We start from the raw sequence: 19,706 nt of genomic DNA, 5'->3' as shown, positions 1-19,706 counted from the left end.
TATTCCTTTCCAATTATTATCATATGTTGAATTGTTAAACAGTGTTATGGAATTGACTATTTCATTTGACTTCAATACTTTAATATATGTTTCAGCAGCACTACGAGTCCATCTATATGGTGTCTTGAGTTTATGTAGATGAATTGGCTTTTTATGAATTTCCCTTGATTTGCTGTTTTCCCCTTTAATGAGAAGATTGATCTGGCTGTGAACAGACAGGGGTGACTGGGCTTTGACGGTAAATGCACTGAAATGGGAAGGGCTTATATTTGATATCGCATAATCTACAACACTGTTCCCGAGATCTGAGCTATAGGTAAATTGTCCGCAGGAATCTCTTTTGATTCTACCATTGAGCATATAAAGACCTAAAGTTTGACAAAGGTGGGCTAGCTCTCTCCCGTGCCTATTGACTCCAGTATCCTGGTTATTTCTTCTAGGTAGAGTACTGAAGAGACCTTGGGGTATATGTGTGAACAGATGTTTATCTCCTGAATTATCAATATAGTCATCGGTCTCATCCAGGACGGAGACGAGTCTGCTTACAGACAAGAGGTTGAGCAGCTGGCTGTCTGGTGCAGTCACAACAACCTGGAGCTGAACATGCTCAAAACTGTGGAGATGATCGTGGACTTCAGGATAAACCCCCCTGCACTCTCCCCACTCACCATCATGGACAGCACTGTGGCTGCAGTGGAGTCATTCAGGTTCCTGGGCACCACCATCTCTCAGGACCTGAAATGGGACATTCACATCGACTCCATTGTGGAAAAGGCTCAGCAGAGGTTATACTTCCTTCGTCAGCTGAAAGAATTCAACCTGCCACAGGCACAGATGACACAGTTTTACTCAGCTATTATTGAGTCAGTTCTCTGCTCCTCTATAACTCTCTGGTTTGGATCAGCCAGCAAATCAATTATTAATTATTGCCTCTTTCTCAAGTATTATGTAAATACATGTGCATATCTCTTTATCTATACAGTTCTATATAGAGTAAAAATGCACAAATCTGTACATAAATCTACTGTTCCTGATTCATACACATTACTTATTGTTAAGTTTTACTATTTAAATGTTTTTTGTGTTCTCATGTCAGATGTGTATGTATGTATGTATGCATGCATGTATGTACCAGGAGCACCTTAAAAAAAACACAACAAATTCCTCATGTGTTTGCACACACCTGGCGAATAAAGCTAATTCTGATTCTGAGGAACCAGAAAGCCGGAGAATAAAACTCGAGGAACCAGAACCCCGGAGAATAAACACGAGGAACCAGAACCCCGGAGAACAAAACACGAGGAGCACGGAGGTTGGTGTTTATTCTTCATTCATATTTAGTGACTGTTTGTGGTTCATAGGCTTACAAAGCTTTAATCCTTTGAGGTCTGATGGGGTTTTGGGGCCCTGGAGAAGTTTTGACATGTCCTGACATTTGTGCTTTTTTTCAGTATCTTAAATATACATACATTAATGACTAAAGTCTGATTACACTGTACACTGGGCTACAATAATACATAAGCAGCATGAATATAGCCTACATGTTTGTGTTATTGAGAAAATAATGTTTATACATGGTTAGTGAAAAATAAAATTTTTCTCAAATTAAATAGTCACTAAAATAAGGCCATAAAACACATACATAACATTTGTTCACAAGACTTTTGAGAACTGAATGTTGATAGACTAGAGTTTTAAAACCCATTAGCATCAAGTAATGTCTGGTACCAAAACTGTATTAATAGTCTTCTATGAGCCTAGAAGTTGACTGAGCAAAGCTTATTGAAAAATCTTAGCTGCATTTGTTTCAATGCTCAGACTTCATCTGACCAGCACAAATCCAACAAGTAGTGTTTTACCAAACACTATAACATCCCATAAACCTTGAGTTTCCATTAACATTCCCTCTTATCTCTTTTTGTCTCATTCAGACAAAAGAGTTAATTAAACCTCACAATCATAAGATTAAGCAATGAAAATGCATAAACAAGGAAAATAAGAAATACAAAATATATAAAAACATCATAAAAAATAAATGAATAATCAAATTATATAAATGGTAAATGATAAAAAAAAATTATCAAACAATAAATTACATAAATGGCTAATGATTCTAAATGATTATACGAATAACTGATTATAAATTAATAAAAAAATAAAATAAAAAGATAATTCAAATGTATGGTTGCTCTCTTGAAGCAACACACAGATCCTCAGATCCCTCGTGTTGTTGATCAAACATATTTAATAGCTCTCCCTATAGAAACATTAGATTTGTGCCTATAATATTTTAAAAGTAATAATTTATAACTGATGAAGGTCAGTGGACCAAAACTTTGCTTGTGCTTATAACAATAAATTGCAATATTTATCAAGTACTGATAGTGTGCGGGATTGCATCTTTTTATATTTTGGATTCGACAGTGTTGTTGGACTATTTTTCTCATGCACCTATCGTTTTTCTCAGGTGTGCTGAGTTTGTGTTGATTGAAAACGAATAATTTGAAAAGCAGTGTACCTCATTCATGGAAAGTTTCAGGGACGTATAATTTATAAAATTACATCAAAATGATCAAAAGTTTGTAATACAATTGTCTACTTTCCGCTGTTATGTCAGGGTTCATTGTTTAACAAGTTAATGAAGATTTACTGTTTTTACTTTTGTTGCAGAGTTGATTGAAGATAATGACGAGAAAGAAGAATTGAGGGAAGTTGAGGAGAAAAATCATGTCAAAAGTGGAGAAAAACCCAAACAGAAAGATTTAAATAAAAAAAGAGCCAAGAAATATTTCACCTGCACTCAGTGTGGAAAGAGTTTCACATACAAACGTAATCTTGATCTTCACATGAGAGTTCACACTGGAGAGAAACCATACACTTGTGATAAGTGCGGGAAGAGCTTCACTCAATCAGCAAATCTTAAGACGCACATGAATATTCACACTGGAGAGAAGCGGCACACATGTGATCAATGCGGCAAAACATTTTTGTGGGCTTCGGACCTGAAGAAACACCTGAAAGTTCATACAAAGGAGAAGCCACATTCTTGTTAGTTGTGTGGAAAGAGTTTTTCATGTCTACAAAATTTGAAAATACACACTGCTGTGAGAGAGTACATGTGCTTTGAGTGTGAAAAGACTTACTTCAGCTGAACGTTTGAAACTGCACCAGAGGATTCACTCTGGAGAGAAACCGTACAAGTGTTCACACTGTGACAAGAGATTCAGATGGTCAGAACACCTAAAAATACATGAGAGGATTCACACTGGAGAGAAGCGGCACACATGTGATCAATGCGGCAAAACATTTTTGTGGGCTTCGGACCTGAAGAAACACCTGAAAGTTCATACAAAGGAGAAGCCACATTCTTGTTAGTTGTGTGGAAAGAGTTTTTCATGTCTACAAAATTTGAAAATACACACTGCTGTGAGAGAGTACATGTGCTTTGAGTGTGAAAAGACTTACTTCAGCTGAACGTTTGAAACTGCACCAGAGGATTCACTCTGGAGAGAAACCGTACAAGTGTTCACACTGTGACAAGAGATTCAGATGGTCAGAACACCTAAAAATACATGAGAGGATTCACACTGGAGTAACATTTTATATGTGACCCTGGACCACAAAACCAGTCATAAAGGTCAATTAAAAAAAAAAATTGAGATGTATCCATCATCTTAAAGCTGAATAAATGAGCTTTCCACTAATATATGGAAAATGGATATTGTTACGATAGGATAATATTTGGCCAAGATACAGCTATTTGTGAATCTGGAATCTTATGGTAAAAAAACAGGAGGATCTTATTTCATGTAACCCGGATTAGATCACATTTTTTTAAGCAGAATTAACACGTAAAATCTGTCCCAACCACTGCTACTTTATTGCAAGAGTACCCTATTGGTCCAGGGACAATAATTTAAAATAATAAGAATTTAAAAATGTATTTGAAAATAATATAATAATGTTGTGTTGTCTATAATACTATAGACACAGCCAGATGTACTCATTGAAAGATTTATTAGTGATGAAATAATTACTTTATAATTGTATTGGAGTCTTGCACACATGCTATACAGTTCATCTGAGTCGTGCATTAATTTTAGCGGTGACAGCTATTATGGGAGTGGCTTGATGGAGCCCTTAGACCAGGGGGGGGGAACTCCCGTCCTGGGGAGGCGGAGGCCGTCAGGGGCGGCGCCTAAAGGGACAATAATTTAAAATAATAAGAATTTAAAAATGTATTTGAAAATAATATAATAATGTTGTGTTGTCTATAATACTATAGACACAGCCAGATGTACTCATTGAAAGATTTATTAGTGATGAAATAATTACTTTATAATTGTATTGGAGTCTTGCACACATGCTATACAGTTCATCTGAGTCGTGCATTAATTTTAGCGGTGACAGCTATTATGGGAGTGGCTTGATGGAGCCCTTAGACCAGGGGTGGCGAACTCCAGTCCTGGAGAGCCGCAGCCCTGCAGAGTTCAGCTCTAACCCTAATTAAAACTCACCTGCCTGTAGCTTCCTAGTAACCGTTCAGACTTTGATTAGCTTGTTCAGGTGTGTTTGATTGGGGTTGAAGCAAAACTCTGCAGGGCTGCGGCTCTCCAGGACCGACGTTCGCCACCCCTGCCTTAGACCCTTAAGAAACTTCAATTAATGCTGTCACCTAAGAAATCTGCTTCAAAGAGACAATTAAAGGAATTAATAATTACAACATTGAAATAAAAATGTAAAGCCTGTACAAATACTAGAAATCATAAATATAAATAATTTGGAATCAATAATAATCCTATTTCCAATCTCCAGTCTCTAGCACCTTGTCTCCTTCTCTAAGTGTCATGTGTTCGCTTTTGTGAGAAAAGTAAGGAAAGTGTTTATCTAAACATTAGTGACTGTAAATGTGTGTGTGGCATCTTAGCTGTCTGATCCTCCTCCTGCTGCATCTGCCTTATATACCTGCTCATTTATCACTCAATCCATTCTGCTGTGTTCAGTAAAGCTTGTTTAAACTTTACCCCCCGTCTCTCTGGTCTGTGTACCCCTGACAGCTTTTGTCATACTCAGAATTACTGTAAAAAAAAAAAATAGCCTGTGATTTTCTTAAACAACTAATTATTTTACTTGAAGAAAAAAAAATCATATTCATGTAAAGATATGGGCTAAAACTAAGCCAGATTGGGAACATTTTATAAAAGACATTAAATATTATGGTACTACTCCGCACAACATTACAAACAGAAATGCTAAAAAGACATAAAGATATGTCACTTTAATTTGGTTAATTAAAGGTTACTTTTTTTTTTTTTATCCCTGGCATATATATAATTCGTTTTTCTTCTATGCACATGCACTTTTCCCCCCATAACTGTTGTGAGAACAGTTCATCATCATCATTAACACACACCATTTCTCAATACTAAATACTACTATACTACACTGAAAAAAATAACTAGTAAGATTTACTTTAAAACAATTTGGTAACAAATTGCACGAACACATTTGAAGTAAATGTTACTGCTCTAATATCAAGTACAACTTACTCACTATTATTAAGTAAAATCTACTTACTAAACTTAACATTCATGAAGAAATTAAATCTAATTGCACCCTAATTAAGTAAATATTACGTAATTATATTTAATTTAAAAGTGTTTATTTAAAGTAATTAAGTAAAGTTTATTCATTATTTTATAGACATGAACCTTGCATATATAAAAATATTAAGTAAATCCTACTATTATTTACTGAAGTAAATAAGTAGATTTTATTATATGTTTTGATCGAGATGTCCCATTTACTTAGTTTTATGAATATATATTTCTCTCTATGATTATGTAAACATTGCTAATTTCTTTTTGATTAATATAACCACATAAACTGTATTCATTTTGTCTGGACACAAGTTTTTAAAGGTGCAGTAAAGCCTCATAGAAAAGTGTCATTAATCAACAAAACATGTATAACTTCACTGGTGATATTTGGTCTATTGAAAATAGAAAAACATAAAGTATGACTGAATGCTACTTCAAGTGTCTGCTGTTCTGTAATACAATCCAATCTCCATTACCAACATGAACTGCATTAGCTGCACCATACAGTTTTGACCCCAGGAGGTATCAAATATAGAAAAAAAAAAATACCTAAACAGAACAAGATGAGGTTTTAACCTGACAGAGCTAGGTAGTATTGATAACCAAAACTGCATCTAACATGAAAACCATCAGTCTGTCTTCCTCCCCAAACCTCAAGTGTCCACTGTATTGGCTCGTCGTCAGAGTTAGGCCACCCTGTCGCTGTGTTCTGGGTTCAGAGGGTTTTAACTCAGGAACACACTGCTGGGATGTTGAGGTTAAAGAGACGTCAGGCTGGAGTAACTACAGCATCAAACCAGAGGAAGACACACACTTTATTTAACACTGATGTCTGGAGTGTGTGGTATCAGCCGGAGGAACTGACTGAATGGTCTGGTTTTCTTGTTAAGCAGGATCTTAATCGAGTGAGAGTGAATCTGGACTATGACAGAGGAAACGGTGTCGTTCTCTGATCCTGTAACTAACACACATCTACATGCATTCACAACCTCCTTCACTCACACACTCTTTCCATTCTCCTGGTGTTTTCCTTGTGACTCTCTGAGGATTTTACCGCTCGGTAGTCCGTAAAGTTTACACCTGTAGGTCTGGATGGAGCTGCTTTCACTGACGGTAATAGTCTAATTTGACTGATCACTGGAGACTCACTGATATAAAATCCTTTCTGTGCAGATAAAGACATTGAATCACATCATCCACAAAGCTGCTATGAAATAATGTGTATCACACTACAGCACTATATATAAAAACAATAGGCTTAGTAAGAGCATTGCTTCTCTCGTCATATTTTTCCAAAAACTGTCTAGATCAGTATATTCTTGTTGAGCTTTTGACAGAACTGTGAAGATCTGATTTCTCTACTTTCTCTGTCATTGTTTTTTTTCACACTGAACACATGATAGACCTACTACTGCTTCTGACTTGGACTCTTTATTAGTGTCTTTTTTAGGATTTCAAGAATTCAAAGTGTCTGCAAGTGAAGAATCTCACATTTATACTCTTCTGTGAACATGTTCAAAAGACAGTCACTGTCTCCACTTACTGGTGTAATTATGTAACTGACAGAAAGAGTCACTGATCCGGATCAGCGGCTCTGACCAACAGTTGGCAATTCACTTTCCAAACACTGAATCAACTGTAAAATCAGAATATTTAATTTCAGAGGACCCAACACCTGTGAAGAGATGACGGCAGCTCTGAATCAACACACACAACTGCCAAAGTTTCTCTATATTTCTGTAGCTAAAGGTTAGCTGTTATGATTTGTATTAGACCTGTATGCACTGCTCAGGCATAACATTATGACCACTGACCGGTGAAGTGAGTAACACTGATTATCTCTTCATCACGGCAGCTGTTAGTGGCTGGGATATATTAGGCAGCAAGTGAACATTTTGTCCTCAAAGTTGATGTGTTAGAAACAGGAAAAAAATCAAGCGTTGCATTAGTTCTGGCAGGTCACGTTAGTCACGCTCGCATCAGCTGACTCACGTCTACCTATAGGGATGTGACACCTATCACAGCACCCTTATATAAGGTCCTTCAGTATTATCACCAGCTTCTGCATTGCTCAATAGCTAATTACCCACCCTATCCCTGACTCCTCCTCTTGTTCAGTCAGGATTCTGCCTTCTGATTCTCCTTGAATCAGTCTAATTTCTAAAATGTTTAATTAAATTATCGTACTTTAATGATATCTGCTATTTATGTTGGTTCTGTTATTTTTACCCTGGAGGGTTATTGCTGCTCTCCCTGCTCTTATTCTTGCTAGATTGCAGTTCTTGCCCAGAACAGAACCATACTGCCAATCCAAACTGTATGCTAATTGTCAGTCATCTTTGACGATAGTGGTCCTGACAGAAATGGGCAAGCGTAAAGGATTTGAGCGAGTTTGACAAGGGCCAAATTTTGATGGCTAGACGACTGGGTCAGAGCATCTCCAAAACTGCAGCTCCTGTGGGGTGTTACCAGTCTGCAGTGGTCAGTATCTATCAAAAGTGCTCCAAGGAAGGAACAGAGGTGAACCGGCGACAGGGTGGGGAGTGAATGTACAGCGTTCTCTTCCACCTTCAATGCCATGACTGAGGTGCCCTTGAGCAAGGCACCGAACCCCCAACTGCTCCCCGGGCGCCTCAGCATAAATGGCTGCCCACTGCTGTGTGTGTGTGTGTGTGTGTGTTCACTGCTGTGTGTGTGTGTGTGTGTGTGTTCACTGCTGTGTGCGTGCACTTAGGATGGGATAAATACAGAGCACTAATTCTGAGTATGAGTCACCATACTATGTCACGTCATGTCAGTTTACTTGAATTTTGTTAAAAAAGTACCCATATCATAGAAAGTGTCTCTATATGATGCCTCCTCTAGATTATTCAACAGGTCTAAAGATTTTTCCTGTTACAACAAATATAATACTGTTTGAAGCTTTATAACATTCAGCCTCATTAATGAAGAATCAAGAATAATCACCAACCTGTTAGTTCTTCAGTATCTTCAGTGTGTTTGATTCTGCAGGGTTCTGGATCTCTCATCTTCTCTCTGTCCTCTTTAATAAACTCAGTCTTTACAGATTTCAGCTCTTCCTGATGATTAGATGCTCGTCTTCACTTGTGAACTGATGGAGATATTCCAGCATTTATTGCTAAATTACTGTGGGAGGAGTTTCACTGATGATGTGTTGCAGTGGGAGGAGTTTCACTGATGATGTGTTGCAGTGGGAGGAGTTTCACTGATGATGTGTTGCAGTGGGAGGAGTTTCACTGATGATGTGTTGCAGTGGGTCTTTTCCCATTTTTTTGTTGAATTGGACTCTCTTGTTTCATCTCTTATACTTACTAATAACAAAAAGAGTGCCAAACTTTTGATGTATTATGACAACTTTTCAAAAAGAATGTAAGTTTATTTTTGCACTTTTATGTATCGATAATAATTAATTTGACATGCAAATACAGAATATTTGTTTTCTGTTTTTATTTTTACAACTGCTTTTTGTTGGAATATATTCATGTCTCGCTTCCCTGTTTCTGTATGTTTCTACAAATTTTGTAATAAAAAAATTAAAAAAAAGGAAATGTGAAAAAAAAAATAGTTCAACATCTGAGGCAACGCCACAAAGAGCTATATGACCAATGCATGGCAAAAAAAAATCCCTGGACACAGGATTTTTTTCTCTTTCTGCCATATATGTATATTCTAGAGACATTATGTTACACCTTTACTTAGTGATTATTTTGCCTAATGTCTGTTCTAGAGACATGTTACAGCTTTTTTGATAAAGCTCTAATTGGTTTTCTTTTGGAAATATGTTTCAAATTCACACTGAATGCATTAATGACTGTAAAGCATGTCTGTGTGTGTCAAAATCGTGATTAAAATCGAAATCGCGAAATTGATCAAAGAAATCGCGATAGGTTTTTTTCCTTCCATATCACACAGCCCTAATAAACAGTGCTCATAAACGGCTGCTGAGGTAGTATTCTCAAGTGAAGCGAGTTGAGGCTTGGACCGTGAAACAGTGCTGCTTGCGTCACCATTTAACAAGCGATTTTAATGGCAATGAAAAGAACCTCATTGCCATTAAAGTGAAATTACTGAACCTAATCATAAGCTTTTTTTTTTTAAATGCTCATAAAAATAAAATTTATTTAATAAGACAGACTTAGAAGTTTTTCCATCTGAAATCTTCACATGCATTTCGTATAACTGAACTGCCGTTATATTGTATCTGTACTTCATTATACTGCAAATCTCCAGTTATACTTAATTGTCCTGCAGTTATACTACTTTGTACTGCAGTTGTACTTCAATGCACTGCAGTTATTTTTTATAGTTCCCCCCACTCTATTTCCTCCGTATTATTTCTCTCCTCTCACCGCTTCACACTCCAGGCGCTAAAACACATACTGTACGTTTGAGTCTATTTAAGCGACATTTTACAGGCTTATTTCTGTGTTGTTTTCATCGGGTTCAGCGCTACTTGTGTGTCTTTTCTGGCGTCTTTCTCCTGAAATAAATATTCAGTGCAGCAGCGAGTATGTGAGGAAAATATGATGAATTAAATCAGACGATTTTGTGAGCTTTTATGCGTTCGTGCGATTGTTTCTATGTTTGTATCGAGAACTGTTGCTGAATGTCAAGTTAAACATTGATCTGTGAGGGGAATGGATCTCAAGTGTTGCTGCTGCTATTTTATTTCTACACTTTTGGCATCTTTGGCAGATTAAACCCGTTAGTTTGTTAAAATATACTGAAACATAGACTGCTAAAGTTACATTGAGCCTATAATGAGCCGCGCGAGACAGCCATACATAAATGTGAATATAGCGAAATATGAATCAAATGCGACACTGAAATCATTAAATATTGCTTTGTGCTGCTCTTTATTTGAAGATGTTTTATGGTCATTGTTTTTTTCTGTACAAAACTTTAACATGTTAATGATCGAATTATTTCATTGCAATGAATAGTTATTAGAAAATCAAACTATTTAGATTAGACATGCATATTGTGATGCTTTGCGGCAGTTATTTACTTTAGTGTTTGTTTTTGTGTTTATGTTTTATACATATTGTGAGAAATAGGCTTTTATCATATATCCTGACTCATATAATGTGTTTCTATCAGCAAACACTGAGAATAAAGAGAGGTGATCTGCTGATGATCTGAATGTCTTGTTGAATGAGTGTTGATCGTCTGAGGCTCATCAATATTAACAGAGCTGCTGAAAAGACTCTTTATTTCATCTCAATAGCTGCTGTTTTCTCCTCGTTTATTATGCTGATGTCTTCAGATCTCCTGTGAATGGACACTTAAAGCTAAACAAGTGTCAAAGGCTTGGAACTGATTATTTTAACAGAACAATTCAACAGCTCAACAATAAACCACGAGAAAACATGAGATCAAGCATGAGAACTTGCAACAGAACACATTATTATTATTTTACATTTGATTATTTTATTTACTTCTAAATTTTAATGGGTACTCTTTTTTTAGCACCTGATTACAATTTCTACAAAATCACATTGTGATTTATATCGTTCGCACAAAATACAGCTACCCGGTTAGCCTGCTGTTTTATACACCAAAGTTGCTCAATCCGTAATGTTATCAAATAGGTGTTAAATGTCCAGATATTTCATTTAACAACAACAATTATGTAATGTGTTCTGTTGTTGTTATTAGTAGTAGTAGGCTATCAGATTCGCAATAACTTTTATCAGACATTAAAAACAGCGCTACCACCACCTAAGGGAGAAATTGAAATTACGAATTGAAAATACGCCTAATGGAAACGCGTCAATTTCACAAAAACGCCCATATATCGCAAAAAAAAAATTAACGCTCGCATGAGGTGTTTTTTCAGGCAATGCGAAAAAGGAATAATTCGCAAAACTGCTTTTTCACATTTACAGGTCACATGGCGTATGTAAAAAGTAATATGATCATTCTTCAGTGTACTATAACCTCCAAGAAACACTTCATAAGTGGCCGCGCTCCAGTATAAGGGGCTTTCCCTACTATTAATACTTAGACAATTTACATTGCACACGTCTGTGGTGCAGTGTGGCTCTGATACGGTCACTGAATCTGACTGCTGCCACTCAGTGCTTGTGTTTATATTTTTATACAGGCTATGGTTTATTCCAGCCATGCCACGCATGTTTCTGAAGCGGATCTCTTTGCTGCTTCTGTAAGGATAGACGCATAAGCCTCCTTTGAATAAATATAGCCAAAATCCCACCAAAATCCGTTGCCTTAACTTATCGCGAGAGGCAAAAGGTTACGTTTTAGTCTCATAACATTGGTTAATGGAAACGCCGTCATTTTGCAATACTTTTTTATCGACATTTATAAAATATCGCCAAAGTTTTGCGCAAATCTGTAATGGAAACGCGCCTACTGTTCCGCTAATAAAGATCCAGCATCAGATCTGAAAGTGCTGGATCTGAAGATGATCTACTTGTGTTTCTTTACGTTATTTATTCCCAATTTGAATAACCGTTTTGTTTTTCATGCTGCTGAAATAACAATACAGTGAAGTCTTGATTGTCTGTAAAATGGAATTCATAAACAGTTCATGCTTTTCCCCTTGAAACAACACAGATACAATTCAATCATTCATATGCTATCAAATGGATGAAAATGTGTTTAATGATAAAAAGAGCTTGTTTTTATTAAAAGCAAGACTTAATATCACATATCAAAGCAAGTTGTTTTTTTGTTTTTCAAGGACACGTGTTTTTCATAAGGTTTCAAGATTGGCCAATGACGGAGTTGACATTCAACATGAAGTCATCATATTTTTGTGGTTTAGGGGTATCATGTGATGTTTAAATGTGAATATTAAGATCCTGGTGAATGTAAATGGATAGAGGTAGTAACAACTAATTGATTAGTTGTTCATATAACTGTTTTTAAAACTGTTTTTATAACTGTTCATATAACAGTTCATATAACTGTTTTTAAAAGTTACCATGTTACTATAGCAGATGCACAGCAGACACATACTGTTCTGAGATGAGAGAAAATAGATCATTTGTGTTCCAATGATATATCAAAATACTTAAATGTGACTCTTGAATAAACGCTTTATTGACAATAACATACTCACTGTTTGTTGTGTTTAATAAGGTAATTGAATGATTCAATGTATTTGATCGTTAAAATGACTACAAATTCAGGTTTTTGTCACCACCGTCAGATGTGTCACCTCCCTATTATATATTTAGATAATATTTGATTGATATTTTATATTTGTTGAGGAATTTGATCTTAGAGTGTGCGTACGCTTAAATCCACGCCAGCGCTCATATTCATAAAAACTGTCTTTGACGTGGAAAAGTGCTTAGAGCTGCGTCAGGGTCTGAGCAGACGTACGCACTTTTTTTTGTCGGAGTACTGCAGGTTTTTGGAAATGTAAGCTGTTCTTGCGGCTCGCTATTCTAAATTAAAGGATTTGGATGATTGGTGATCTTTTGTATGTTAATGACATTTATTAGGAGTCGTTTACAAGCAGAGAGCTGAAACCATTCAGTTGCGATTCATATATTTCACATCTGAAAGAGAGGCATACGTGCGTTTTCTGTACGTACGCTCATTCTATGAATCACACACGTATATCTGAGAGATGATCGTAAGATCAAACTTAGTATGGTTTCAGCACAACATTTTATAAATGAGGCCCCTGATGCTCACTGTTGGTGCTTTCGGCGGTGGGCAGGGGTCAGTATGGGCACCCTGACTGGTCTACGGCTATCCAGCCCCATACACAACAATCTGCAATGCATTGTTTATTCTGACACCTTTCCATCAGAACCAACATTAACTTCTTGAGCAATCTGAGCTACAGTAGCTCGTCTGTTGGATCGGACCACACGGGCCAGCCTTTGCTCCCCACGTGAGTCTTGGCCACCCATGACCCTGTCGCCTGTTCACCTCTGTTCCTTCCTTGGAGCACTTTTGATAGATACTGACCACTGCAGACGGGTAACACCCCACAGGAGCTGCAGTTTTGGAGATGCTCTGACCCAGTTGTCTAGCCATCACAATTTGGCCCTTGTTAAAATCACTCAAATCCTTTACGCTTGCCCATTTCTGTCAGGACCACGTCAAAGATGACTGACAATTAGAATACAGTTTGGATTGGCAGTATGGTTCTGTTCTGGGCAAGAACTGCAATCTAGCAAGGATAAGAGCAGGGAGAGCAGCAATAACCCTCCAGGGTAAAAATAACAGAACCAATATAAATATTGCAGATATAATTAAAATACGATAATTTAACTAAACATTTTAGAAATTAGACTGATTCAAGGAGAATCAGAAGGCAGAATCCTGACTGAACAAGAGGAGTCAGGGATAGGGTGGGTAATTAGCTATTGAGCAATGCAGAAGCTGGTAATAATACTGAAGGACCTTATATATAGGTGCTGTGATAGGTGTCACATCCCTATAGGTAGACGTGAGTCAGCTGATGCGAGCGTGACTAAGACAAAAGCCATGTGCTCACACAAAACAAAAACACAAGCACATGGCCAGCAAAACAATAACAAGCCACAGGCTTGAACAAAACAAGACAAGAAACCAGAGCTAATGAGAACACACATGAGCTGTGTTCACACACAACATGACAACATGAAAGCACGTGGCTGTGAAAAACTCGCAGCTGCGTGCTTACATGAAAACTAGACATTACAGGAGTGTCGGGGCTCTGTCACAAAACAATGGAAAACTAGACCGAAGTGACCAAACCCTGACACTATCAGTTAAAAAGCCTTCTGTAAAAAGATTCATGTAACGATTCATGGATATTAAAGGCGCCTGTCTTGCTCTGATTATCACAGTATTTAATATTATATCTACAACATTCAGTACAGTATAATATCAAATTGCAAATATCATTAAAAGCTGTATGCAAATATCCATAATATCATTGACATGAAGATAAATCTTGCTGTAATCTGGCCTGTTATTTATAGAGAGTATTTTATTGTAATATTGTATTCATCACTATTTCCTCTCGGTGCTGCGAGTTCTTCCTCCCTGCAAAATAATGCAACACAAAAGCATTTACTGAGCTCACATGATTGCAGATTAATGTTATTCATCAGATTGTCAAATCAAGTCACCTTTATTTCTATAATGCTTTATACAATACAGATCGTGTCAGCAGCTTTACAGTGTTAAACAGGAAAAGCTTGCGCTGATAATGCAAGAGGACACTAGAGAACAGTCAGTTTTGCAGTTGAAGTCATTCATTGTTGATGCAGTGATGTAGTCGTTCAGCTCAGTTCAGTTCAAATAGTGTCTGTGCAATCAAGTCGAATACTGCCAGAAATTAAGTGTCCCCAACTAAGCAAGTCAAAGGAGACAGTGGCAAGGAACCAAACTCCATCGGTGACAGAAATGGAGAAGAAGAAAAAAACACTTGAGAGAGCAGGCTCAGTTCTCCTCTGGCCAGAATTAGGATTGTGTGAAGCTGAAAAACTCACCAGCTCTTCTTGCACAGATGAACTGAAGAAGATTCACAGCAGGAGCAGCAAACACTACAAACTCAACAATAATCACAGTCACTGTGAGTGGACAGATGATAGATAATCAAGAGGGAAAAAAACAGACTCTGTCTGTAAAACTGGGAATGAAATGTAAAGTATAAAACAACGAACAATGTAAAGGCGTGTGTGGTTCCTCAGAATAATGATCCAGCAGTAACTGAAGTCAGTAGGACTGCTGTGATCATGTCTGTTAGTTCAGTTCAAACATAATAAACATACAATATAAACCAAACATCATCATCATCAGATCATACTTGAGCTTCACATCACAGAAATTATGAATGAACTTTCACTGCTTCATGAGTCCATCATCTATTATCATGTTATTTCAATCTCAAGGTGTCAGGAGAAACATTTACTGTCTGAATAGAGTTGATCTGAATCTCACAGAACAAGTGATGCATGCATTATAAGACAATTGAACATAATATGAAACTCATACAATTATTACAATCATATCATTTATATCATGAAACAAAATGATAGAAGAATAAAACTTTGTGGCATTATTCTTTGGGGAGGAACTCCATCTTTGAGTTGATCTGAATCTCACAGTTGAATCTGCTGGTTTTGAAGATGAAGATGAACTTTATTCAGTGAAAACGTCAGATAATGTTTCTTTGTCATGTCGCTTGTAATGACAGATTTATCAGATTATATTTTATTGCTTGATGCATTATTGTGTCACAGTTGTTGACGATGCAGCATCCGATCTGAAAGTGCTGGATCTGAAGATGATCTACTTACTGTGATAGTTTTTTGTATGTCTGTGTAGAGCAGAAGAATTATTGAAACACTTCCCACATGCAGTGCAGTGATACGGTTTCTCTCCAGTGTGAATCCTCTCATGTATTTTCAGGTCTCCTGACTGACTGAATTTCTTGTCACAGTGTGAACACTTGTAAGGTTTTTCTCCAGTGTGAATCCGCTCATGCTGTTTCAAATGTGCAGCTGTAGTAAAAGTCTTTTCACACTCAAAGCACATGTACTCTCTCACACCAGTATGTATTTTCTGATGTACTTTTAAATGTTGTAGACGTGAAAAACTCTTTCCACACAAATGACATGAATGTGGCTTCTCCTTTGTATGAACTCTTAGGTGTGTCTTCAGGACTGAAGCCCTCAAAAATGTTGTGCCACATTGATCACAAGTGTACAGTTTCTCTCTAGTGTGGATGTTCATGTGTTCCTTAAGGCTTGATGATTGTGTGAAACTCTTCCCGCACTGATCACAAGTGTATGGTTTCTCTCCAGTATGAAGTCTCATGTGAACATCAAGATAATATTTGCTTGTGAAACTCTTTCCACACTGAGTGCAGGTGAAAGATTTCATGGCTCTTCTCTTCTTTAAATCTTTCTGTTTGGTTTGAGAGCAACTCAAAGGGTTTTCTCCAGTTTTAGCATGATTTTTCTTCTCAACTTCACTCAATTCTTCATTCTCATTGTTTTCTTCAATCAACTCTGAAATAAAAGTAAAACTGGTTGATTTTCAGTAACTCTCAGTAACCCTGATGAACCCTGATGTAAAGTAGACCTCTGCTGTACCAAATTTTGGTCATTTTGATGCATTTTTAGAAGTTATATGTCCCTGAAACTCTATTAATGAGGTACATTGATATTCCAATTATTATTATTTTTAAAACATTACAGGCACAAATCCCATGTTTCTACAGGGAGAACTATTCAATATGTTTGATCAACTACACAATTATCTAACAATGTTATTGAAAAAAAGTACCCTATTATAACAAATCTAAATCTGCTTGAAGCTTTATAACCATCAGCATTATTAATGAAGCATGAAGAATAATAAACACCAACCTGTTTGCTCTTCAGTGTGTTTCATTCTGCAGGGTTTGTGGGAGGAGCTTCACCGAATATGAATTTCTGTGTTGAAAGACTATATAATTCAAAAAAGACAAAATCTTAAAAGTCTGTTCTCGAGTAATGATTCGATATCCATTGTGCCCAAGAAAATAAAGCATTAAATAAAGCAATATCGTGATTATCATCGAAAATTATTCAAGTTTTAGGAAAAGTCAAGAAAAGCAAAACATGATTCAAGTTTCCAAAAGCATGTTGGATTTATTTATTACAGTAACAGTTCAACAGTTTATGATCATACCCACAGATTAATACTGGCCAAGAACTCTACACAGGATTCGATACAAAAATAAAGTTATCATAAAAAAAAGGAAAAACAGACAGAAGTAACAGTAGGGGGAAAGCCCTGCAAACATCTGTAATACAGTTGTGACATATCCTAACTGCTTTAGTACCATGACATTAATACTGTAGCTGTAAAAACAAAAGCCCTTTTTTTTACCCTCCTGCCTAACTAGCCAAACATTTCAGTCACAGGAATGAGGTAAGTGTGATTTCCTGAGTATAATGTCTCTCTCGTATTGTGTTTGCAGTAAACAGAGGTCAGACAGTGAAACACTGCCTGCTTGCAAATGGTCTTTCTCTTCTTTAGGATGAAGAGGAGAAGATCAGCTAATCAATGGTATAAATGCACTTGCTCTTTATTTTGGTTGTTTTCATGTCTATCTCCTCCTTGCCACCTTCGCTGTGGATTTTCTTGTTGCTGCCCTCTACAGGAACAAAGTGGATATTGAAACAGCAAGTTGTCAAAGCTGCAGTATTTTTCCTGAAATCTTGTATTTTTCAAGATTCTTAAGGATTTATGTCAGTAGTTTTACATGCAAACATTTTTTTGGTATGCAATTAAAAAATAAACTCAGCAAGACGCAAATAATATAAAGTGTGGAGAAGGGGCAAGACAGTTTACAAAGAAGATTGATTTTGTAATTTTACGAAACACAGTTAATGCAACAGAAACCCACTGCTGATTATGATTGAAAGTGATGATAAAAATGAATGTGGCTTGATTTTACTTTGGGACTCTGATGGGCAGATTCCTCAAAGCTTTTAACCCCTGTTACCTCATTATTTCCCACTGGTTATTTCACCTGTTTGTTGATTCCAGAGAGAGTTTACTGGCATCACCAGATCTCAAATCGGGGGTCTGTCCTGAAGAGCTCTCTGGATTCAATTCTGTTATTGAAGAGCCTACAGAAATACATAAACACACTGATATTAGCTACAACCCACTGCCTGTATTCCTCATCTGTAAGTCGCTTTGGATGAAAGCATCTGATAAATTAATACATGTAAATGAAACCTATCCATTAAACTATCCATTAAAATTTGAATACACTTGACAGATTTTTTTTTTCCATGACTACAAAGATTTTGATCTAAAAGCTTTGCATAAATTTTGTTGACAAGTATAAATCGTCCCAATAAATTTATTTTATAATGGATGACTGGTGTGATGCAATGAATGAAATGAGAGAATGAAAAGTGGCAAAAAATTAAGAAAAACAACTTTGCGCTTCATTGTGACACTCAGACACACACCTTACTGTCTTTATGTTACTGTTGCGAGTGACGATCCTGTGGATATTCTCAGCCCCAGCGTCAGTGATGCTATTGCCACTAAAACTGAGATCAAAAAACAAACCAGGAATGTAAGAACTATTACATTATACTTGAGAAATGTACACTTTGAGTTTCTTCAGTCACTCACTCAATGTTTTGCACTTTGTGGAGGTTTGGGAGCAGCAGATCCAGGCTGTTATCTGTGAGACGGCAGTGACTCAGATCTAGTTCTGTCAGTCCTTCAGAATATTCCAGAATCAGCTCCAGACCTCTACAGACCTGCAGATCCAGCTGAGTCTGACTGAGATCCAACTCTTCACCCAGAGCTCTAGAGAGACACTGAGCTTCCTCAGGCCTCACATGAGCCAGAAACTGAAGCAGCAGAGGTTTATCACAGCTGAAAGACAGAGAGCAAGAGATGCGTTATATATACTGAATGCTTTTATATTGGATCTGTGTGTGAATGTGATCTGTTGGTGTTTCTCACCAGAGCTGAACAGAATGTAACACTGGGAACAGCTGATCCACTCCAGCTGTATGAATCTCACAGTCCTGCAGAATCAGCTGAGTCTTTGTGTCTGAGTGAGCTCTCTGAATGACTCTGGACATCACACGGCAGTCGTCAGCGTTCAGATGTAGAGGCTCTGAGTCTGTGTTTGTTGTCAGATCCAGAGCAGAGCGGCAGGAGAAGTCCAGCTTGTGTTGCAGGATCGAGAGCAGAACAGCTGCTGCCTCCTGCTGGACATCAGAGACACTGCAGCAGTGAAGCATCTTCAGTAACAGCAGCCTGTCGGAAAGATTCTGTGACATCAGTAACAGCAGCCTGTCAGCACTGAACACAGACGAACACTAGATCAGGACAGATTCTGGTAACATCAGCAACTGTCAACACCGAACACAGACGAACACTAGATCAGGACAGATTCTGTAACATCAGTAACAGTAGCCTGTCAACACCGAACACAGACGAACACTAGATCAGGAAAGATTCTGTGACATCAGTAACAGCAGCCTGTCAGCACTGAACACAGACGAACACTAGATCAGGACAGATTCTGTAACATCAGTAACAGTAGCCTGTCAACACCGAACACAGACGAACACTAGATCAGGA

The 19,706-nt window shown here is 37.2% G+C and overlaps 2 protein-coding genes across 2 annotated transcripts in view; one reads left to right on the top strand and one right to left on the bottom strand.

Moving 5' to 3' along the window:
• LOC107559988 (zinc finger protein 239-like) overlaps positions 1-16,293 on the top strand; it is a gene marked incomplete at its 5' end in the record, with an annotated part of 52,256 nt that extends 35,963 nt beyond the window's left edge. The window contains 4 exons of the mRNA XM_016244028.1: positions 2,854-2,973; positions 15,103-15,168; positions 15,839-15,896; positions 16,248-16,293. Of these exons, the coding sequence (XP_016099514.1) occupies positions 2,854-2,973; positions 15,103-15,168; positions 15,839-15,896; positions 16,248-16,293 (290 nt within the window). The remainder of the gene's footprint in view (positions 1-2,853; positions 2,974-15,102; positions 15,169-15,838; positions 15,897-16,247) is intronic.
• Positions 16,294-17,228: 935 nt separating this feature from the next.
• The window catches only part of LOC107559762 (uncharacterized), a 21,540-nt gene continuing 19,062 nt past the window's right edge, over positions 17,229-19,706 (bottom strand). The window contains exons 7-10 of the mRNA XM_016243709.1: positions 18,741-18,989; positions 18,572-18,655; positions 18,121-18,220; positions 17,229-17,742 (exon numbers count right to left, since the gene is read on the bottom strand). Of these exons, the coding sequence (XP_016099195.1) occupies positions 18,154-18,220; positions 18,572-18,655; positions 18,741-18,989 (400 nt within the window). The 3' untranslated portion in view covers positions 17,229-17,742; positions 18,121-18,153. The remainder of the gene's footprint in view (positions 17,743-18,120; positions 18,221-18,571; positions 18,656-18,740; positions 18,990-19,706) is intronic.

This window comes from Sinocyclocheilus grahami, unplaced genomic scaffold (assembly GCF_001515645.1).
Source record: "Sinocyclocheilus grahami isolate Dianchi unplaced genomic scaffold, SAMN03320097.WGS_v1.1 scaffold22.1, whole genome shotgun sequence".
NCBI classification, from domain to species: domain Eukaryota; kingdom Metazoa; phylum Chordata; class Actinopteri; order Cypriniformes; family Cyprinidae; genus Sinocyclocheilus; species Sinocyclocheilus grahami.
Note: the sequence above shows the minus strand (reverse complement) of the source record. Positions and strands in the feature narration are given on the sequence as shown.